This window comes from Rhinichthys klamathensis, unplaced genomic scaffold (genome assembly GCF_029890125.1).
Source record: "Rhinichthys klamathensis goyatoka isolate OS25496 unplaced genomic scaffold, OSU_Roscu_1.1 h1tg000074l_1, whole genome shotgun sequence".
Taxonomy (NCBI): domain Eukaryota; kingdom Metazoa; phylum Chordata; class Actinopteri; order Cypriniformes; family Leuciscidae; genus Rhinichthys; species Rhinichthys klamathensis.
Genome location: NW_026606617.1, coordinates 367,239 through 392,128, shown reverse-complemented (window position 1 = coordinate 392,128; position 24,890 = coordinate 367,239). Strand labels below are relative to the sequence as shown.

At 39.3% G+C, this 24,890-nt stretch overlaps 1 protein-coding gene across 3 annotated transcripts; it reads left to right on the top strand.

Moving 5' to 3' along the window:
* Nucleotides 1-173: 173 nt before the first annotated feature.
* On the top strand, nt 174-23,396 carry slc4a1ap (solute carrier family 4 member 1 adaptor protein). 3 transcript variants are annotated; one of them, XM_056250755.1, is made up of 15 exons: nt 174-533; nt 1,557-2,000; nt 2,631-2,826; nt 2,905-3,033; nt 11,307-11,367; nt 11,507-11,646; nt 14,560-14,720; nt 15,996-16,065; nt 16,147-16,339; nt 17,299-17,398; nt 17,512-17,710; nt 18,019-18,126; nt 18,267-18,346; nt 20,694-20,763; nt 23,233-23,396. In XM_056250755.1, the coding sequence occupies exons 1-15, from the start codon at nt 192-194 to the stop codon at nt 23,280-23,282; spliced, it is 2,343 nt and encodes a 780-aa protein (XP_056106730.1). In that variant the 5' UTR covers nt 174-191; the 3' UTR covers nt 23,283-23,396. The 3 variants fall into 3 exon arrangements, with proteins under 3 accessions (XP_056106730.1, XP_056106731.1, XP_056106729.1); XM_056250756.1 differs by having other exon boundaries at nt 17,296-17,398; nt 18,270-18,346; nt 23,233-23,395; XM_056250754.1 differs by having other exon boundaries at nt 17,296-17,398; nt 23,233-23,395.
* Nucleotides 23,397-24,890: the final 1,494 nt, after the last annotated feature.

The window sequence follows — 24,890 nt, the reverse complement described above, 5'->3', positions numbered from 1 at the left end:
AGGCATTGGAGATAACAGATAAGAATTTAAGATGTTAAATTGAACATATATATGACAGATAATTATTATACATCCACATTAACATATTCTGATACATTTATTGTTATGAACAAAATAAGAATTTTTAATAAGAATAATATTAATTCAATAGTACAGGAACGGAATCATTAAAGTGTTACACCAAACACACCATGTCGGTTACTGAACACACGATGGAGTCTGAACGCAGCGGGCAAATAGAAAATAATCAAACTGAAATAGAAACAGAAAAGAGTTCGGACCCCACTTGTGATACCAAACAGCACATCACCAGCAATAATGAAAACACAGATGATCCTTTTAAGAAACCGGTTATTTTCGCGGCTCCATCTCTCACGGCGAGGAAACCAGGAGGATCAAACTCAACCAAGAAACTCACTGAAGAATCAAGATCAGAGAATAACGACACACATCTTAATACTAAACACCAGCCGACAGACACTCAAACAGACCCATCCGATCATCCATCATCCGAGAAAGCTGAGGCACAGAAGGTGGGTCATTGACATACAAATCATTTACAATGTGTTTAAACCCGTTTTTGTTGTTAAATAACATTTCAAAGTGTTTAAATTCATATTTTGACTATTTTTATGTCAGGCGGTACAACCAATATTTGCATGTATGTATACTGTTAGTTGTACCATCTGACATATAACGTTAAAGTGTATCTTACCAACCTTCCCATACTTGAATTGGGCAGTTTTTACCAGGATTTGAGAGAGATGTACTAACCTTTTCACTCTGCCACAAGGATTATTTGGGCTCCTCTGGATGATGCGTTATCATGTTTACTGTTATTATTACCTTGTCAAATCATAATAAGAGCCATTGCAGTTGTGTCACCCTGACATTTGAGAACATACAAATTGCTGGACAAAAAGCTGTTCAATTATCTCAACAGATTTAATACTACTGATATTTCAAAAAATGTGTTTATGAAAGGTTTCAAACCTAAAATAATGCTATAGCGTTTAGTTAACATTTATTATTAACATTTTTTGTTATTAGGACACCATATCTTAAATAGTTTTCTGAATCTGTTCATTTGTTCGGACAGTTGCACCACCTGACATATTGGGGTTTTAAGGTAACGATTAATGAAAATATGTATTATATACTAAAATGAATTCAAACTACCGGTAAATAGGTTTTATAGAAAAAAGTGATATACAGTACCGGTCAAAAGTTTTTAATGTTTTTGAAAGAAGTATCTTATGCTCATCAAGGATGCATTTATTTGATCTCAAATACAGAAGAAAAACAGTAATATTGTGAAATATTCTTACAATTTCAAATAATGGTTTTCAATTTTAATGTACTTTATATAATTTATTTCTGTGATGCAAATCTGAATTTTCATTAGCCATTACTCCATTCTTCAGTGTCACATGATCCTTCAGAAATCATTCTAATATGCTGATTTATTATCAATGTTGTAAACAGTTTATAAAATTAGTTTAAAAGGAAATAATGCTCTTGGACACAAAAAGATGCATGTCATGTCATTGACCCAGGTCCAGCCCAAACCAAAAGACATCAGACCCAAGATCACTGCCAAACTACCTCCGCCGGGCAAGTTTCCTCCTGTCCCGTACACCGAGCCCCCGTGGGGATCTGTTCCTGACATCAGCTACTCGTTCGAGCTGCTGAAAAACGGGGCGATACTAGACGCGGTCCCGCTGACCCAGAGGAGTTACTTCGTGGTGGGTCGGCTGCCGGTGTGTGACGTGTCTCTGGAGCATCCGTCCATCTCCCGCTATCACGCTGTGGTTCAGTACCGGGGCACAGCCGGGCAGGACGGGGGCCTGGGAGAGGACATGGGCTTCTATGCCTATGATCTGGGCAGCACTCATGGGACTTTTGTGAATAAGAACAAAATACCCCCTAAAACATACATAAGGCTCCGAGTGGGACATGTTTTAAAGTTCGGGGGAAGCACAAGACTCTTTATTCTGCAGGTATGTATTTCTTAAAGGGATTGTTCACCCAAGAAGGAAAATCATTTACTCACCCTCAAGTTGTTCCAAACCTGTAAGAGTTTCTTTCTTCTGCTGAACACAAAAGAAGATATTTTGATGAATGTCAGTAACCAGACAGATGATGGTAGCCATGAAAAAAAAAGAAAATGCTATTGAAATCAATGGGGCATCAATTGTTTGGGATAGCTACAAAATATTTGAAAAGCTTCTTACACTGTTTAAAAGAAATCACTTTACTACTTTAATATGATACTGAATGATTAGCAGATTAATTCACCAAGGTATTGACATCTTACTTGTTCATAATGGTATTTTTTGTGGCTTTACAATAGTAACAAAGCTGTAGTAACTACGGTTCCACCAGAAACTGTAGTTACCAATATTATGTTATATTTTTGTAACTAAAAGTCAAGCAGGTAATGAAGTTCTGAAATTATTTTTTTATTTAAATGTACACTAACTAATTATCGGTTGACCTGATAATTATTATATTGTTTTATTTCTATTATTTTTAGTTAAGCAAATAACATGTTACCAATATTCATAATAGATTTATCCCATGCTCATATTGCTTGAACATCAATTATACCAGATTACGTGTTTTCTCAGGGTCCAGAGTTTGACGAAGAAGCAGAATCTGAACTGACGGTGACAGAGCTCAGAGAACGTGCTAGAAAACAGAAAGAAGCGCTGGAGAAGAGGATGCTGGGTGATGGCTCAGATGAGGAGGAAGAGAAAGAGGAGAGTGAATCCAGTGCTACAACGAGAAGCTCCTCAGAAGATACTGGCTGCTCGTGGGGAATGGGTAACAATGATTCTCAATCCATTATAACTGCCTTCCTGTTTGTTGTGAACTTACACTGTCTTTGTTATTTTTTTTTAGATGAAGAGGCAGTGCCAGAAGAGGATGAGAATGAGGAGAATCCATTTGCCACAGAATTCCAGGAGGATCAGGAAGCGGCTTACTTAAAAGATCCTAAAAAGGCCTTACAGGGCTTCTATGATAGAGAAGGTAAAATATTAACTTAAAGGTATAGCGGAGGATTTTCTTTTTCTGGGTGGGTAGTCTATACTATTGGTCCACCTAAGTGTCAATCATTCTGGTGATATGTTTACGTAAGGCCGTCGTACGTGCTCGTCCCTATGTAGTTTTCTGCGCATGCACACTTTCAGTTGTATTATGTGTGATGAGTTACGGTTTCAGCCATTCCTTTGAAAATGGCTGAGGGTCGAAAGAGAAAAAATGTATACGAAGTGTATGATAAGAAGAGAAAAGCCGCAGAATATAGAAACAAGACCAGAGTGATTTTGGGTGAATATTTCACACGCTGGCGTGCGCTAAAAGCACATGTTGGGCTTCCCACTGATGCCGCAGTCGCGAAGATTCTACTAGACAGGTAAAGTTTGTCATGCTATTTGGAGAAATCCATTTAAAATCACTGCTAGTAAAAGTTAATGTATTAAGCTATGATTAGCGATGCTAGCCCTGGCACAAGTCATGCAAATAGAGTGTTGCGCATGTGCATTTTTTAAAAAATTGGAGAGGGCGGGTCTTCTCTAAAATTCGGAAAGATCCTCCGCTATACCTTTAAGTTAGACTGACGCCGGGCACGCCCCTTGAAGCGGCAGTTTCGGCGTCTGGTCTATTTTTTCCGCGAGCCGCGAGTGATCCGCGTCAATTCCAGCAGGAAGTTACACCAAGAAACACTCGACCATCCGGTCAATTGTCAAAATATAAGCAATTTTCAAATTAAAATACCCTATAATACCCTATAATCAAAAGATTTAGGGCAAGGGCTCTCCTCTTGTCTACTCGCACTGGGAAATTTGAAGAGAGGATGTATATTTCAACGGTATATACACTACTATAACTGTCTACCATATTCTCTCTCTGGCTGCGTGTGTGTCTCGACAACGGATTAATAAAAGAAGTGTACAAACTTCTTGGTTACAGAAACATGGTGTATTTATATTATGAGGTTGTACTTACCCATGATGTAAAAAAATAGCTCTGAATAAACAACAAATGAGCAGAAGCGCTTGTCGACCCTTCGCGAAGAATACGCGTCTGGTGTGGACAGGCAGGCGCCGGACCGTGCGTGATTTTCCGTTCCGCGTCGCTTCAGCGTCCGGTGTGAACCCGGCGTAACAGCACGTTCCCTTATCGAGTCGGTCTCTCGACATTACGTATGGGGAAATCCATTTTCCTCGAATCATGAAGTCTGATAGAATAACTCTTTTGCTTGCAAATAGCCAATGGCGGTCCCGCCATCACCTGATTGGCTGACACTGCTCAATATAGGTGACGGCGGGCGCCAAAAACCTCAGAATCTTTTTTCTTCACTCGAGTCTGTTTTCACCGTTGATGTACGCATTCAGAGCGGAGTATATTAAGGAGTTTTAATTCCCCTCTCGCGTTCCGGTGGATTATATTATGTCTCTTTGTCGCCCGTGTGGTGGACCCATTGAATCCCCGGACGCACACAACTTGTGTGCTGTGCCTGGGTCGGGACCACGCAGAGGCGGCACTCGAGGGATCGGGATGTCCCGCCTGTGAGGAGCTTCCCATCAGATCCTTCGTGCAAGGCTGGCCGTTACACGTAGCGACGACCTTTTGTCTCCTGCCTCTCCCCAGTCTGCCGCCGTCGAGCCGCGGACCGGGAGACGGCAGAGATCTCCATTCGCGGGTTCTGTTGAGGCGCTGACGTCGGCCCAAGGTCCACGCCATCCTCACGTGGCTGAGCCCGTGAGTTACTCTTGAGGCCATTTACCGCCCTCTTGAGGAAGCACGGGAATTATCTCGTTCGGTTACGACGATGACGACGCCAATGGTCCGAGTCTCCGTCTGAAGGCGCCCTCGCCTCTTTGGATGCGGAGCTTATGGCCATTCTCACTGAGGCGGTGGCAGATATGGTGCTGGAGTGGACAGCGCCCAAAGGAGCTGCCGTCGGAAAGGTGGCCTCAGCGCGGGCCGTAAAGCTGAAGCCAGAGGCAGTTCAGGAAGTCGCTAAAAAAAAAAAAAAAAAAAAAAACAGCGCTCCTGATGGGAGGAAAGAGCGCGGGACGTGTTCGTCGGACTGGTGCGAAGAGGGCGTGTTCCCGCCCAGAGTTCGACGAGAATGTGTTGTTTCCGAAACCGCTGTGTTCTGTTTCAATAACAAGGTACATTACATGTCTCAGCAAAAGAGCTTCTCTCCCCAACATTATTACCCGCCTCATAGATGGGAGACGCATCGCAGAGCGGAAGCTCGGGGAAACCCGAGGAGATGGCTATCTATGTCCCCGTGCATGATGCCGCGGACGAGCTATACCATTTCATATAGCAGTCAATGCTTTCCCGGTGGCTGGCGCCCAGCCCCCGCCGCAGCATTCATTGCCCTGTATGGCGATTCTGATTATTACACAGTGTGTATTCACAGTTGTTGCGGGATGCAACTGACGCTGTGTTACGTACACACCACACTGTTATGTGTAAGGAGGATTTATGCCATTATATATTGCCCTGTGTCCTTCAGTGCAATGGCTATTCTGATTACTGCAAGTACGTGTTCACAGTTGTTGCGCGATGCAACTGACGCTGTGTTACGTACTCACTACACACTGTTATGTGTAAGGATTTATGCCATTATATATTGCCCTGTGTCCTTCAGTGCAATGGCTATGCTGATTACTACAAGTACGTGTTCACAGTTGTTGTGCGATGCAACTGACGCTGTGTTACGTACTCACTACACACTGTTATGTGTAAGGAGGATTTATGCCATTATATATTGCCCTGTGTCCTTCAGTGCAATGGCTATTCTGATTACTACACCGTAAGTATTCACAGTTGTTGCGCGATGTAACTGACGCTGCGTTACGTACTCACTACACACATTTATGCCATATATTGCCCTGTGTCCTTCAGTGCAATGGCTATTCTGGTTACTACGCAGTACGTATTCACAGTTGTTGCGCGATGCAACTGACACTGTGTTTATGTACACACTACACACTATATTAATTTGCCGTTGTATATTGCCCTGTATCCTTCAGTGCTATGGCTATTCTAGTTACTACGCAGTACGTATTCACAGTTGTTGCGCGATGCAACTGACACTGTGTTTATGTACACACTACACACTATATGAATTTGCCGTTGTATATTGCCCTGTATCCTTCAGTGGAATGGCTATTCTGATTACTACGCAGTACGTATTCACAGTTATCGTGCGATGCAACCGACGCTGTACACACTGCACACTGATATGTGTAATGATTTATGCCTTATATATTGCCCTGTGTCATTCAGTGCAAATGGCTATTCTGATTACTACGTATTCACAGTTCGTGCGCGATGCATCTGACGCTGTGTTACGTACACACCGCACTCTGTTATGTGTAATGTTTTATGCCATTATATATTGCCCTGTGTCATTCAGTGCAAATGGCTATCCTGATTACTACGCAGTGCGTATTCATAGTTGTCGTGCGATGCAACTAACGCTGTGTTTGTGCACACTACACACTGATATGTGTTATGATCTATGCCGTCATATTTTGCCCTATCCTTCAGTGCAAATGGCTATTCTGATCACTACGTATTCACAATTGTTGTACGATGCAACTGACGCTGTCGCTGTGTACACACAACGCACTGATATGTGTAGCTATTACGCCGCTATATATTGCCCTGTATCCTTCAGTGCAACTGGCTACTCTTTTACTGTGTAGTCACAGTTGTTGCGCGATGCCACAGACGCTGTGTTATGTACATTGATATGTGTCTATGATTTATGCCGTTATATGTTGCCCTGTATCCTCAGTGCAGCCGGCTATTCCGATTAACTACGTATTTACAGTCGATGTCGCTATGCCTCTGACGCTGTGTTTTTTTTACACAAAAATGTAACTATGCTTGTGCATAGTCTCAGTCGTCGCTACGGCGACTTGCATTGCATCTGTGTAGATATTGAAGCGTTATGCTGCCCTTCAATGTAATGGACCATTGTGTACGCATATTCATGCAGTTTCGGTCGCTTCAGCAACTTGAGCTGCATTATACACACAGATGTTTAAAATGTGCACACTGATGTGGTATGCTGTTATGTTGCCCTCTATCATTCAGTGCAACAACCAGCTATCCTATCTAACTGCATATTCAGTTTGTCGCTACAGCGACTACACTGCACTTATGTACGTATAAGGACGCGTGTTGCTATTTTGTTGCTCTGTTTCTTTCAGTGCAAAACTAGCTATCTTAATCTACTGTGCATACTCACAGTTTCTGAATGTATGTACATACACGGATGTGCAATTTACCACATTATGTTATGCTGTAATGCTGCCCCGTTTCCGTGCAGCTAGCCATCCTGGTCGAACTGTACATCTCAGTTTCTGTCTCTACGCAGTTCTGTCGCTACGGCGACTTATGCTGCGTTATGTACATGCATGGATGCGCTACAGCGACCGATGCTGTTACGTACATGTGCTATGCTGTTATGTTGCCCCGTTTCCTTCAGTACAACTGGCTATTCTGTGCTAACTCGTCTACTCACAGTTGTAGCTACGGCTATGTGTTTGTTGTTTACTGAGGTGCTATGCTATTATGGGGCTATTATCTACTGCGTAAATTCATCAGAGCCCAGGTGGTTGCAATTCCAGCATTTTGCCCGGATGAGGTCCATTGTTTCAGAGTCTCAGAAGTACGCTTGTGCCCCATGCGTGCCCTGCGTGCTTATGTGAACAGAACTAGCCAGTTTCGAACTTCAGAGCAGCTCTTCGTCTGCTACGCGGGTGCTAAGAGGCGGCGCGCTGTCGAAACGGAGGCTATCTCACTGGATAGTGGAGGCTGTGCACTGGCTGGCTTATGCTTCACGGGAAGCCGTTTCCCTATAGGGGTGCACGCCCACTCCACTAGGAGTTTGGCGTCATCATGGGCGTGGGCGAAAGGCATGTCTATTCAAGACATTTGTTTCACGGCAGGTTGGTCGTCTCGTAATACCTTCGCGAGATTCTATAACTTGAATATCCCTTCATTCGCACCACATGTCTGTCAGTGCAGGGAGAGAAAGCTGAGCTGTCGTTGGACTAGGCTAGACTGCCCCGATGGCGCGCGCTCTAGCCACGGTTCGACTAGTCGTCAGACAGTGCGAGTTATTATTAGCATAGCTATCATGTTCACTATATTGTGCCCTTTGTTATGTCCGCATTCATAGCCGGCAGTATTTTCCTAAGCACCAATCACTTGCTGCAATCTCCCTCCATTCAGTTCAGCGTGCTTAGCTTGATGCAGTGTTAATTTCGTTGACGAAAATAACGACGAAAATTATTCTTCAACGACATTTTTTCACAGACGAAAACGAGACGATAACTAAATAAAACCTAGTTTTGAATGACAAAGACTATGACGAAAATCTATTGACACTTTCGTCAACGAATAAAAACTAGACGAAAATGTTAGATAGTGACGATTTGGGAAGCGATCCGTCAGAACTGATGTCCTGCGTGTGTGGTAGATGCGCACATTTGTAGGCTACTGTAACGTGATCTACCCCGCGGTCATAAAACGTTAAAAAATGTGAACGTCTGGGAGAATGAGTAGAGCAGACATATAGATCTCTGAATAAGAGTGACGATGCAAAAAAGAGCTCTATTCGGTGCGGTTTTCTGTGCGCACACACCTAACCCGAAGCGTGCAGTCATGCACAATACACCTACAGCGCGCGAGTAGGCTACTGAATTGAGCTCTCTTTCGTGTCTGAATGGAGAAATACACAACAGTATGTCTAAATGTCCTTTTTGGAGAGTATTCATGTAAACTATGCTGGTTATGTCTTAAACTGTGAGTGTGTCGGATGTGCATCAGTGCAATTGTATCCGCATGTCATTGGACATGATCCGACGTCTTAAAGTGACAGTGGCAATAAACCTAATGCCGTGTCCTTAATTTTGATCAAGCAACAAAAGAAAAAGAGAAAAGCATTCACTGTTTGTTAATAGCTTTAATAAGGATTAATTATATTTAATTCATACAAATAAATATGTCTGCTTGAAAGAATAAAGAATGATGTGTAAGTAGTTATAAGGAATGAATATATCATTCATTGTAAAGAAGACTGTGTTGTACTTTAGGAAAAGTGGTTTTATTTCATTTTAAGATATTTTTTAAGTAACAGCAGTTAAATATGTATCTGTATTGCATGTTCAAACTTAAAAATCATTCATATTAATAGGTTAATAGATGTTTTCTCCGGGAGTATATGGGTTTGGAAATTTTAGAGAAATTCTAAATTAACGCATTACAATTGAACTAAACCCATTATATTTTAGTCGACTAAATCTACTGTAGATTTAGTCGACTAAAACTAGACTAAAACTAAAACAATTCAGATGACTAAAATATGACTAAAACTAAATGGCATTTTAGTCAAAAGACTAAGACTAAAACTAAATCAAAATTTGCTGACAAAATTAACACTGGCTTGATGGGAGGGGCCTTCGTTGGTGCAGATGCCGAGTTGGCTCTGTGCCAATAGATGTTTCAACCAGGTCCGGTGTCTGTTCCTGAGAGCTGGGCGGGGTTTCTCTCACGCGGCGGGGGTTTTATTGTTCCCCATACGTAATGTCGAGAGACCGACTCGATAAGGGAACGTCTCTGGTTACTCACGTAACCGTAGTTCCCTGAGAGGAGGGAACGAGACATTACGTAACCTGCCGTGTGGGAGGGACTCTCAGTCTCCTTACTCTCGTTCAGCTAAGATTCTGAGGTTTTTGGCGCCCGCCGTCACCTATATTGAGCAGTGTCAGCCAATCAGGTGATGGCGGGACCGCCATTGGCTATTTGCAAGCAAAAGAGTTATTCTATCAGACTTCATGATTCGAGGAAAATGGATTTCCCCATACGTAATGTCTCGTTCCCTCCTCTCAGGGAACTACGGTTACGTGAGTAACCAGAGACGACTTTCAACTTAAAACAGAAAACCGTTCGTTTTCACGACAGCCACGTTTTGCAGGCCTGGGACGAGTTGCAAGTAGGGCTGCACGATATTGAAGAAAAATGCGATATGTGATGGCATTCTACGTGTTTCACATTCTTTTTGTGACAAGAAACATCCCTACAACTTCTGGAAGTGAACATTGGTGTTTTACTGTAGCATAAGAAGTGCTATTTTAACATCAGTGTAAACCACGGGGTTCAGGGTTTCAGGTTATCCTACATTAGGTTTATTTAACAACAGAAACTTCTGTATGAACTTCTGTATGTTTTCACTGTATGAATTAAAGATATACAGATTCTTATTAGAGCTAGAAAAGTTATTCAGCCAATAGCAGTGAGTGATTTTCTATTTCTTTTGTTCATGCAAGCAAGTTATTGCAAGCCGTTGCGATATATACACTACCGTTCAAAAGTTTGGGGTCAGTGAGAATTTTTTTTTTTTTTTTGGAGGAAAGAAATCAATACTTTTATTTATCAAGGAATAATTAATTTGATCGAAAGTGACAGTAAAGACATTTATAATGTTACAAAAGTCTTTTGAACTTCCTATTCATCAAAGAATCCAAAAAAAAAAAAAAAAACTGTACAACTGACAGACCAACAACTGTTTCAACATTGATAATAATAATAAATGTTTCTTAAGCATCAAATCCTCATATTATACTGATTTGTGAAGGATCATTTGACACTGAAGACACTGACACTGGTGATGCTGAAAATTCAGCTTTGATCACAGGAATAAATTACACTTTACTATATATTCACACAGAAAACAGCTGATTTACACTGGAATAATATTTAATACTATAACTGATTTTTGTTGTATTTTTAATCAAATAAGCGCAGCCATGGTTAGCAGAAGAGAATTCTTTTAAAAGTATTTAAAATCGTACCGACCCCAAACTTTTGAACGGTAGTGTATATATTTGCGATATTTCGATCATTTCGATATATTGTGCAGCCCTAGTTGCAAGTTTTTGAAAACGATACCATTATCGTCTCTGTGTAAACTACAAAATGTATGCGTATTACGTGTTCAGGCTATAGATGCGTAGTGTTTCTTTACAAAGTGAAATTGCCAACAACTGGCCTGGCAGCAGAATACAGCGTTTTTAGTCGTTTCCGTGGATCCGCGTGAACAGGGATTGTTTTGACAACGTTGTCGTTTGTACTCAAAAACACGCAAAGGAAAACCTTTTTTTAGTGCATCGTTGTTGTGTAAATGTACCCTTAAATGTAATACATTTCTGTACCACACACATCCGTGAAGTCACATACATGGATTTAACGGTTTATTTTCATTGCAGGAGAAGAACTAGAGTTTGAATATGAAGAGAAAGGCCATGGCTCCTGGCTCTGCAGAATTAAGTAATCACTTCATCTCTATTTGTAGCCAAACCACATTTACACCAGCTCAGTGTTCAGTGGCTATACAATTTCCACTTATTAATAAATGATACGTGATCATTTATTTTGGATATTGATATTTTATTTGTGTGTGTTTTAGGTTGCCGGTGGATGATGCCATGGGCAGGCAGCTGATGTCTGAGGTGACGCACACAGGGAAGAAGAAAGACGCTGCCGTCCAGTGCTGTTTAGAGGCCTGCCGGATCCTGGAGGCTCGAGGTCTTCTCAGACAGGAAGCAGGTACGCATCGCCAAAGCAGGTTCATGACTGGGATCAGACTCATGGAGCTGTCAAATCAACCATATGTTAAAAAAATGACCATGTTAGTTGGTCATTTTCTGTCATTTTATTATCATCATTTTTAGGGAATCACGCGATCGGAAATCGGCCCGATCACGTGGTTTCAGACTCGATCGGAATCGGACATTACCTCCCGATCAGGACTCGGATATATGTAAATTAGGGGTGTAACGGTACATGTATTCGTAATTATTGAACCGTTTCGGTACGAGGCTTCCGGTTCGGTACACATACAAACCGAACGATTCCTAGGACCATTTTTCCTGCAGACAAAATCCGCGCTGGCGCGATCACCACAACGTTGCGCAACATCAAATGGCAAACGTAATGAAAGCGGAACGAAACGGCGCTACTCATTATATTGTGCTTAACGGGCCATTTATCAGTTCGGACCAGCAACATCTGTGCAGCGCGAGATCAAGCGAAGAGATCCAGGGAAGAAAACATTTGAATTCGCCACTGAAGTATTAACATTGCTGCGAGATCTAGTGAGAAGCATTCACATTTCTCCGTTATTAACCGTAGATCTCTATTAGATCAAACAGCGCTGACGTGGGAACCAGGAGAAACATTGTGCCGTGAATGAACATGGATTTAATGTTGCACTTCAAAACTCAAATATTATATAAATATATATTTAAATGTTATTTTTAATGTGATTACCAAAACATTATTTGTTCATCCTTCAAAGATTACCCCCATTTATAAACCTGAAAGTTTCAAGATGTAGGAAAACTCAAACTTATTTAAAAATAGTTTTTCTTTTAATAAATAGGAAATTTCTATGGCATTTCTTTCTTTTTGCTGTATCGTATCGAACCGCAAACTTTGTGAATGGTTACACCCCTAATGTATATATATTCTCATTTTTTTTTTTTATACACTTTTAAAACATTTTTATTTTTTGTTTACATGCCTGCCGGCTATTTTAAGTTGAGGCGCTATTTGTTTTTATATTAGACTTTTTCTATATTCTATATTTACTGTTGCACTAAAGTCCAAAAGTGAAGATGTTATGTTATTTATTACTTGATTGTTCAAGCTACCTCACAGAAGTGCTCTGTTAACAGAGTTGTTGAATGTTAAAATAAGGTGAATTAAATAAAAAATAAGGAACATCCTGGATCTGTTTTTTCTCTCTTCTTTATTCTTTTTTTTTATGTATTATATAAGTATCAGATCGGGACTCGGTATCGGTAGATACTCAAAATCAAATGACTCGGACTCGAGGGCAAAAAAACCTGATCGGGACATCCCTAAATTTGATTAGATTTATTCTATGATTTTGTATTTTGAATGAAATTTTTGTAAGAAATACCTGGATTTTAGAATGTAGTTTTGCAATATGAGATTTTAGATTAGTAATTTGTATATTTTAAATTTGACCCTTTTAAAAGTTTGTCGGTTTTGAATTGTTGGTCTATTTAATAAAAATGTTTTGTTGTAATAATTCAGTGTTTTAATGACAGTTCAATCATGCCAGCTCTCTGAATAGTTGTAGCATGTTATTGAGTAATGGTAATGTTAATGTATTTGGTCTTGGAGGACTAGATCTGTAACTGTTGATATTTGCTGCTGCTGCAGAGTAAATATGGGCAAGTGTGGGAATCGATACTGAAATATCTATACGGTTATTATACTCAATTTATGCTGTATGGATACGATACCAGCTGCTCTTTCTTGCTCTCTTCTCTCTGACAGCGAGTTGACACACACCTGCCTCTCGTGTCATTCACTCTGGTTGAATAATGCTGGTGTTATGCTGGTTTGCCGTGGGATTGTGGAGATTGCGCATAATTTTACACACTCTGCGTGTGAGACCGCACATAAAGCCGCCTCTCAAACAGCTCGCGAGAACCATATTAAGCTCTTTTTCACGGCTTATTGCGCTTAAATGGTCAATTACACACAATTGACAAAATGCCCGTCTTGGCAAGTATTCACACAAACACAGTCGGTTTGTCTTTAGTAAACGATGTAAACAGTTGAGAAGGAAAACATGTCTATCAATTTAGATCAGTGCAGGAGCTCTTAAAGTGACAGCAATCTAATATACCTGTTGCTGTCTGTGTCATTAATGTTAATCAATCAACAAAAGACAAAAAGAAAATCCCTCACTGCTCTTAACTGAATAACTGTAATTTTAATTGTAAGGATTAATCTGTATTTAATTTTTACATTGAAGACCTATTCAATTGCTGTAGTATTTCTTACCTGAATACTACTGTTAGTCCTACCTGAAAAAATGAGCACGGTTTATTTCATTTGTGTCTTTATTCTATTCTATTTATTTGTGCTATCATTTGTAATTTGTTTATTTGTTCTTATTTTATTACTGACTGTTTACATTTCCAAAGTATGAAATCAAGCTCCTTGCAACAAAATTCCCCCGTTGTAAAAACACAAATACATTGAGTGAGCAAACATTTAGGAGAGATAATTGTAAGGGTAATTGATCTATGTTTATATGTGAATAAATTAAAATCTATGTAATGCGATAATGTCTCTTCATAAAACTTGGATTAAACCGCTCCATTCATTACTGTTACGATGTAAAACTAAAAGCTTGAAAATATTGATTACCTAGACTTTCAGTGGATGGACAAAAAATGATGAGATCATTTGAAAATGGTATCATATTGATATTTTTCAAGGTATTGTATCGAAATGAGACATTCCAGTATTGTGATAACACTACGCTTGCAGACCGCATGTAAAGGACCTCTCAGCCTGCGCTCTATAATACAGTTTCATGACTGAACTAGATATGTGTCTGTATAATGCTGACAGGTCAAAAGACTTGTTTACCTCATGTTACCCACTCACAAACGTTCTATTTGTATCTCTTTACAGTGTCCCGCAAACGCAAGAAGAAGAACTGGGAAGATGAAGATTTTTATGACAGTGATGATGACACATTCCTTGACCGGACAGGAGTGGTGGAGAAGAAGAGGAAGGAGCGCATGAAGAAGGCCGGAAAGATTCAGGAGCGTCCTGATACGTATGAATCGCTGGTAAAGAGTATTTCTTCTGTGATTATTATTACCCATTAGGGGTGGAACGGTACACAGAAGTCACGGTTCGGTTCATACCTCGGTTCAGACATCACGGTTCGGTACGATTTCGGTACAATGGAGGGAAAAGCAAAACAAAAATGCAGAAGGCATTGTATTTTTTAAATAAGTTTTATTAATAAAGGCATAGAACCAGTTTATTTGTAGTGCACTGACAATAGTTTTATATAATTAGTTTATTAATTAAATTAATAAAAAGACAAAAAGACCTTGCGATATGTTTGGTAATTGTACCTGAATTAATTTAAAATTATTTTGCTATATTTCAGATCAATCTATTTGTTTTCCTTAATTTTAATTAACATTATTAATTAACAATGTAACATTATTCTCATCTGAATTATAAATAATTGATTTCTGTATAAAATAATACTACCATTAAAAACACATTCGATTTTCTTTTTTAATCAATGTAGAACGTGTAAGATTAGTGCTCTGAGGACAAGAAATGAAAACCAATGCAATATGATGAATGTCCAAAAGATGGAATCCACAGACTGTTTTGAAATGGAGTTGGATAAATATGTTTTCCAGTGTGTGTGTGTGTGTGATTTTGGTTGGGTGACAGTTGTAGGTTACAGTTTGACAAGAGTTTACAGTGTGACAAAAGCACAATGTTGTGTATTATTGCGAGTGTACACAAATATAAGTAAACACTTTGCAGGTTTAATGATCTGAATGAACAAAATGACGGAGTATGTTTTTTATGTTTCCACTGTTCGATCGCGCCCGCGCCTCTCTCTCTCTCTCTCTCTCTCTCTCTCTCTCTCTCTCTCTCTCTCTCTCTCACACACACACACACACTCCAGCATTGCAATCTTGACATCGCAGCCTGTTCATTATGCGGTCACACCAAACACGAATAGAGCGTCAAATTCACGTCTATGGCGTCTAGTTCGACGCTAGTCCAAAGCGAATAGGACGCGCGTATAAAGCCAACGTTTGAAGTGAACGCGCGTTCAGAGCTAAGCCGATGGTACAGATTATGTGTCCCTAAAGAACCCGCGTATCTAACAGTAGTTCCGCATTACATTAATTAATTTGCACGCGAGTTTTATTTATTTTTATACCGTGTATTCTCCGTGTAAATTCGTGCACCGAACCGTGACGCCCGTACCGTTTCGGTTCATTACGAATACATGTACCGTTCCACCCCATTACCCATGTCCTGTGTGTGCTGTACCTGGTATTGATGTAATATGTATTCTTTCTTAGCTAGCCAAACTGGCCAAGGTTGAAAAAGAGCTGGCTGACACTGAGAAAAGGCTCAGTTCTTCTGGGAAAGGTGAGGTGGTGAAAGTCTGTTTTTCCTCCATATTTCGTCATGTGTGAGGTTACACTTCCTGTGTTTGTTGTCCTCGTTCAGGAGGCTCCAGCTCTTCCACAGAGGATTCTCTGGATGCTTTCATGAGCGCAGTCCGGAGTGAGGTGGCTCTGGATGGGGTGGAGAGGAAGAAGCTTCATTTACACGTAGCTGAGCTGAAGAAGGAAGGTCAGAGACTGCGCAAGCTAGCGGATCTGGCTAAACCGACCCAGATGCCCTCATTACAGCCCGGCGGGTGAGCTGTGTTCCCTCCAGATCATCTGCGCATTTCAATATCTACTATGTATTCGGACACGCTACTCTGTTGGCGTACTGTTTTTCGCATACTATATAGTAGGGAAGTATTGTATTTCTGGCGCAGCGATAGTGTTCCTATAATTATCTGTGTGGAAGTTTTGTGTGTTTTGTAGGGCCCTTTTATTTCCGCAAAAAACGGCAATGGAATCGCAGAATCCAGTCATAATTTAATTTACTGTATAACTCAGAATGTCTCAAAATTTGGATAAAGAAATCAAAAGTAGTGCTGTATGCTTAACCAAATCGCAATATGGACTAGTGTCTGAATCAAAAGTGTCTGTTCTCATAGTAAATGAGCGGCACCGTTTCGTCAACCACACGTTTAACTGTCTAACTACAAGAGGACACTCCACAACGTGACAACAAGAGCTGCTCAGAGTTCACTTCACAAGCGTTTCATTTGATACAACTATTGTCAAAATACACGGAAACTCAAAGGTCTTCACTTCAACCCAACAAAATAAAAGTTTGTTTTAACTTGATGAAAATCCTGAAAGAGATATATTACTTTTTTACAGCAGAATGTACATCTCAAAGTGATAATAACAATAAAAGATTTAAAAGATTAATTAAATTGTTCGTTTATTCATGTATGGGATTGCCACTGTTTTTGTTAATACATTTGTATTATATCAAAACAAAAGAATCCAGAAAAATTAAAACAGACAAAGAATTTCTGGAGAAAATAGAAGGAAAACACTTTTCAGAGGGCAGTAGTATTGTTCATTTTAATTGATTACACATCCTTTAATTAAACCGTTAATACGGAAAAATTAAAACGTAACATTTTTAATAGCATAACAAAAAAACACGTAATTTGAGGAAAAATCAAACTGATTTCATAGGGCCCCAAATGTGTGAATATTTTTATTTATTTTATAATTTTTTTTACAGTAGTCAGTCCACGGACTCTGAGAAACCGAAGAAGTTATCTCTACCTATGTTTGGAGCCATGAAAGGAGGGAATAAATTCAAACTGAAGACTGGAACAATAGGAGTGAGTCTTTCCAAATTGAAAAAAACAATAGATGGGCAATTACCTTCAAATGAGTCAAATGACTTAAATGTGACACACTCTCTCTCTTTCTCTCTCCCTCCCTAAATGAGCAGACTTTACCCCCAAAGCGAGCCAATCTGCCTCCTGAGCTCTTCAATATGAAGGAACTGCCCCCTGGTGGTGAGAAAGAGGAAGAAGAAGAAGAGGAGGAGGAAGAAAACAACAAGACTGAGGCTGGTATCACAGATGGTGTCATGGAGGTTATTCAGTCTGCAGAGACGGCCAGCTCAGACAGCGCACACCACACTAATGGTTAGACCTTGACCAACGTAACTTCCCTCTGCCTTAACACTGGGTACTTAGGAATGTGCTCGAAATTTCTAAATTACTAATGCTAGATTCGCAGTGTAGAGTGTATAGTGTAATTCTATATCTGACCACAAGTAGGCAGTGTTATGTTACTCAAAATGAGTTAAATGTGTGTTATTTGTTGTCTACCTTTAAGATTTGTTCACATAATTTAACTCAACTAACACATTGGACAAAATCTAAGTTAACCTGTAATCCATAGGTTCATAGCTAATATGTATTTACTAAAATATTTCTATTTGTGTGTCTAGAGAAAGAAGACCATGAGGACCAGCCTGCTAAGAAAGTTACATTTCATGTAAAAGAAAAAAACAAGTCATCCAATCTTCAAAAAAACAAAAGTGACTCTGCTCCAAAAGGTAGAAAATAACACATAAATGTGAAGCTTCTTCCATTGGTCCATTGATTGCAGTTGCATTTGGTGCTTCTAAGTTCACCTTTAAGTGAATAATAATGGTTGACAGTTATCTGATCCACTAAATTATGATTCATATCCCAGCAGAAGGAGTAGACCATGATGTATCAAATGATCAGAGTACAAAGACAAGTACAAAGAAGAAAGCTATTGGCCCAAGCAGGGTAAGTATTTATGTAGATGACTCAACTCAAGACATAAGATATGCATCCAAAGATTATTTAAAGGTAGGGTATGTAGAAATGTATGTAGCTGTGTTTATTACAGCCCTGAGAGCACTACAGACACTCGATTTTTATAATTTATTTTCCAGAGTACTTAGATTTTAATTATGCATTGATATATAAAGACAGCATAAACAAATGTGGAAAAAATTTTTGGGGGAAATTTCTACATACCCTACCTTTAACTAAAGTGATAAATAAACCATAAAAGGTTTGTACCTACAGTGGCCCCAAAATATCAAAGTGGCATTTATTTTCAAAGAAACAAACAGAAGAACACTTTTCAAGCCAAACATTTTACAAAAAATATTAGATATTAACTCATAAAACTACTAATATACTGTTATAAATGAAGAAAAAAAGCATTTGAACATGTTAATTTTGTCAGACAAGATGTTCATGGTTAATATTATTAATTATGTGGTCACTATGCAAGCTAGAATAGCTTTTGAACTTTATATTCTTTGAAGAATCCTGAAAAAAGAAATGTATATGGTTTCAACAAAAACATTAAAGGGGTCATATAATGCCATTTTTGTACAAGTTAATATGATTCTTTAGGGTCTAAATTAAAAGTTTGTAATATACTGTAATTAAAAATTCTCATTAGTATTGTAAGAAAACAGTTATTTTACCTGGTCAAAAACAGCTCTGTTTTCAGCACGCCGTTTCAGTGCATATAACTTTAAATGATAATGAGCTTTGCTCACCCCGCCTCTCTGTTCTGTGTGTACACCGTTTGTAACACAATAACCATAACGCGTTGTTCATTATAAACGTGGGATTATGAATTATATTGAGAACGTCGTACATAGAAAACATGCCGTAATGTACCCTAAGTGTAAATCTTAGACGCATTCATTGTGAAGCGTGCAGCTAGCGATTTGCAAAGATATAAATATTAATATAAAGGTTCATAAAACGTTACACTCACTTCAGTTGTTCTAGAGGTTCAGCAGGAACACGAATAGCTGGTACCGATCCTTTATTCAGGAAGCTTCTTAGCAAAACCAGCTTTATACTGACCCTCCTTATAAAGCAGTCTGGTGAGAAATGATTCGCGCAAACATGAGAGCATTGACGTTGCTCGTGGGGAATATTCCCTTCGAAAACAAACTCAGCCACTGCGTCTTCAGCGGTTCGGATTTAGGAACATTAAAATGACTGTGTTCGTTATTACACCCAAGAACAGAACACCACAATCGCTTAGACGCCATTCTGCTCATAGACAGTGCTCCAGCATATCACCAATGACCGCGCCGCGCAGACTATGATTGACAGCTGGCTCACGAGCGAGAGCGGTTCTGTGTTGAAACGCTGCTGTCATTCAACAATCGTGGGAGGGGCTTCCGAGCGTGTGACGTCACATGGTCGAACGGCTCGATTTGAGGCAGGGGAAAACATATAAGGAGATTAAAACAAAAACACTGGATGGATTTTTATCATTATATGATGGTTGTGTACAGACACTGCCAACACACATTTCAGTACAATCAACTTGAAAAAGTGCATGTACCATTATATGACCCCTTTAAGAACAACTGTTTTGCTAAAAACAAGAAATGTTTCCTGAGCAGCCAAATCATCATATTATAATGATTTCTGAAGGATCATGTGACACTAAAGACTGGAGTAATGATGCTGAAAATTCAGCTTTGCGTCACTTGAATAAATTACACTTTAAAAAATATATTAATATAGAAAACTGTTTATATATATATATATATATATATATATATTACTGATTTAACATGATCCCTGCTAGCTGGAACATCTGTGTGAACATTAAGTGTGCAAATACTTTTTGGATCCACTGTATGGCTGAGTCTGAACTTGTAAAAACTGTCTGTAGCTTACAGTAGCTATGTTTCCATCCACCTATTTTTATGCGCATTTTGGGATATCGCAAAAAAATTTTTTGGGTTTGATCGTTCTGAAATGCCCGAGTCAAAGCCCGAGACTGTCATCAGAATGATTTGCCATAATGACGTTCATAAACACCAACATCTGAACGCTAGAGAACACGACAGCGTTTATTGCTTTTCTTCTGCCGCTCTGAGACGCAAGTCATTTATGATGGAGGAAAAGAGAGCCACAGTTTCTTCCCGATCGCAGCAACTTCCTTTTTATTTTTACAAATATTTTGCGACAATTTCCCAAGAAGTGACGATTTTGTTCTCTTGAACACATGGGAAGGAAACGCTGCTCCAATTGTGTCCATAAGTTGAATTCACAACATTGGATTAAAAGGTGTTTTTCTTGTGCCCTGATATTTCTATATGTCTAGCCTCCTGTGACCATGTCCAAGCAGTACCCAGAGGACGACCCTGACTACTGCGTGTGGCTTCCTCCATCAGGTACAAAGCTTCCCTTCTTCATCCCTGTAGGCTGTGATATCATTAAGTCATATGAAACCATACATAGAAATCAAGAAAATCAAGCATTCTTTAATCTCAATTTACAGGCACTCGCTGAATACTAAATTATGTTCAGCGATTATTAGCTTTTTTGATCTTAGGACATTTCAAACACAGTTCTAACATTTCAGAGGATTAGAGACTTTGCATTGTGGGAAAACACATTAATACCTGGCCAAAGAGTTTACTTTAAAGTCACAGGGTTATTACAAGATAAGGTTCTCTTTATTTCTTCAATAAAATGTATTTCCAGTGTCTGTCAGAATCCCCTTTTATTCAGCAAGGACACATACATTTCTTTCTTTTTTTTAAAGGGACCGTACAATATCCTTTGTTATATTCCATTATCGTTTGTGTGTGAATCCTTTGTTGTTGACAGAATATTATAATAATATTAGAATATTACATTTTATTTACATTTTCAGAATGTCAATAGGAAAAATTTCAGATTCTGAAAATCTGAAATTTATCTATTTACATTCTTGATAAATGTCCCTAATGGATAGAAATAAGGGTAACACTTTACAATATAAGGTTCATTAGCTAACGAATTAATTAACATTTAACTAATAATGAGCTATACATTTTCTTTACAGCATTTATTCATCTTTGATCATCTTAGTTAATAAAAATACAGCTGTTCACTGTTAGTTCATGTTAGATCAGGTCCATTAAATAATATAATCTATTGTAAATGTTAAAATTAACATCAATTAATATTAATGAATACAATTGCATTGTTAGATCATGTTAACGAATATACAGGTAACAAATGTTAACAAAATAACCTTATTGTAAAGCAAATACAGTCCTGTCCTACATTAGTTTGCTTTAAATTATGAAAGTTAAATGCATTGCAAATGCCATTTCATTTGGCCAGTGGTGGAGGAAGTACTGAATCTCAGTACTTAAAGGAACACTCCGACTTTTTGGGACTTTAGCCTATTCACCTTATCCCCCAGAGTTAGATAAGTTCATACATACCTTTTTCATCTCCGTGCGTGCTATAAGTCTGTTTGACGCACCCACCGCTAGCCTAGCTTAGCACAAAGACTGGATGTAAAAGGCGAAGGCGAAGCACTGCTACTTGGGCGGAGTGATAACCGCAGCACCTGAGACGTGCCGTGGTGAGGAGCAGAGAGTTCGTTCAGAGTTTGGGTACGGTACGTCTCAGGTGCTGCGGTTATCACTCCGCCCAAGTAGCAGTGCTTCGCCTTCAGAGAATATAGTTCCCAGTATTTATACGGTTAAAATATGTCTGTGTCTCATGTGACTTTGTTTTTTGTACACTCTGTGACTATACAAATCACAACATGTAAATAGGAAAATGTTTGCGTTATTTTGTCACTTATTTGGATTAGTATGCTAGCTGCAACCATTTACATCCAGTCTTTGTGCTAAGCTAGGCTAGCGGTGGGTGCGTCAAACAGACTTACAGCACGCACGGAGATGACAAAGGTATGTATGAACTTATCTAACTCTGGGGGATAAGGTGAATAGGCTAAAGTCCCAAAAAGTCGGAGTGTTCCTTTAAGTAAAAGTACATATAACCAGAGACATATTCACTTTAGTGAAAGTAGAACTATCACAATGACAACCCTACTTAAGTAATAAGTAAAAAGTACCTGATTTTAAATGTACTTTAAGTTTTAAAAGTAAAAGTACTTGCATAACAATTTATTCTCTTAATGTCTATATTCTAATGATTAATAAAATAGTTAATTCTAACTCATTCAACCTAATACTCCTATTATGATGTTCAATAATGATGGAAAAGCCGTTATTTTTAAAGTTTTTGTCACCATTTCTGAACAAGCTTGCAATTAGGCAATATACATCACATCAAGCTTAATGTGACGGGGTTTGGCGGAAACGCGATTCATTTATGGCGTAATTCTGAACCTCTTGGCTTGCCATACTAATCCTAACCAAACGTAGAATACACACGCACCCCACACCACTACTAAATCTACCCTAACCTACCCATGCGTATCCTATGCACATAAAAAACAAATTTCCGTGTATAAATTGCACGATAAACACACACTGCGTGCTATAGAGACGCATTTAGTGTGACCGGGTTGATATGGCAACCAAACTTCACTGGTGAGACAGAAACGTGCGACGAACGGACGGTCAGGATGACGTTTTGGCAGGGGAAAAATTATCAGAAAATGTAACAGAACGTTGTAGAAATGTAGTGGAGTAGAAAGTATAATAATTGCTGCAAAATGTAACGAAGTAAAAGTAATAAGTATGCACTATTGATTCTACTTAAGTAAAGTAAAGTAAAGATATGTGAAAAATGTACTTAAGTTAAGTAACAAAGTATTTGTACTTCGTTACATTCCACCACTGTTCATTTCAATGACTAGACATTTAAGACATGATTGTGTCTGTGTTGAACAGGTCAGACTGGCGACGGGCAGACACATCTGAACGAGAAGTACGGATACTAAATACAGAGTGAAGACTTCCTCACTAAAATGGAATCAGCCCAACCGTTCATCTTAGTCTTTGGGAGTGGGCAGATCGATCATTTTCTCTCTGTGTCCTTTCTCCCAACTTTATACTTCATCTGCAAACAGGGAACGTTGTGACTCGAGTGGCTCAGATGAGCTGAGATGTTTCTAGCACTTTGTAATGGAAACAGCTTAGCCTTGTGACGGATTTTCACTTCCCTTCGCCCAATTTTCATTCAAATGCAATCGTTTTCCACGCGTGCTTTGGGGCCCAAGTTGCCCAGTATAGTTTTGAAGTGGAGACTGCTTAAGGTTTGGGGAAGGATCTGTTTTCATAGGCACTTACTGACTGGTTCTTCTCCACGCTAGCATGACAAACTATTTTAGTGGTCTAGAAAATGAATCGTTTCTCTGCTTTACCAGTTGGAATATATTGGTTTTGACATTGCATTTGCTTCAAATGCATCATGCCAGTCACTTATGTTTAAGCACTGCTGTTGTTGACAAATCTCTCTCCACGGCTTGCTGTTCTGGGATCATTTCACCAGCCTTAAGCGAGCTCGGTAAACACTCGATCCGCCGTTCTGGGTCACTCTCTGAGTAACGGCGGACTCCCTCTTCAGTTTGGCTCCGTATGGCGAGCGAGCGCTCCTGTTGGATGCGGTTCTGTTGAGAGAGAGCCGGCTTTACCAGCCATCTGGACACTTGCTTGGCATTCTAGGATTGGGAGCAAGCTGTTAATGAATCAGTCTGTGTGTGTGATTTGTGTGTGTGTATTCGCTTCTCTTGATATTAATGAAGAGTGACTCAGTGTTGGTGATGTGTTGGCGTGTCCAAGGAAGGATTAGGCCCCCCACGTTCGCTACTACGTGCTGGTCTCTCCCTCGGTTTATCCAACTCTTTTAATGCTCTTGAGTTCTCCATTGTTTGAAAAGCATGGTTAGTCGCATACAATATGTGTATTTTGTTACGTATATTTTGTAAAATAAACAATTTTTCCTGTGTCTCGCCAACATGGGGGCTTGTGTTGAATGTTTGGGTCATAAAGTTGTAATCAAGTAAATGATCATCATGATCAACTTTTACACAATCTGCTACATGCCTTCTGGAATCTGATTGATAGTTTATACATTTTTAGCAAGTAAAAGGCCTTTTAGTATGATTCGAAACACGTGGTATTCAGGGCTTGACATTAACTCTTTTGCTCCGCAGCCACTGTGGCGAGTGGTTTTCCAAAGTTACTAGCCACTCAGCATTTTCACTGGCCACAAATTTGACATCAATACCATTGGGAAAGACTGCCATATAGGTATTTTTAATAATATCTTATAATTTGGCAGCAGGCGTATTAGGCTGCTGTCACTTTAAAACAGTCTGACACTGATCCATTATACCAATTTTATTCTCAACGTTTACATTCTCTTAAAACATAACCGACTGTGTTTACATGAATACTCACCAAGACTGGCATTTTGACGTTATTTTGTGTGTATTTGACTGTTTAAGCGTACTAATCAATGAAATAAACTCAATTTAACACTGAGAGGTGGCTTTATGTGCGTGCACTTTGGGTGTTTGAGCATAATCTGTGAGAATGAGTAAAAT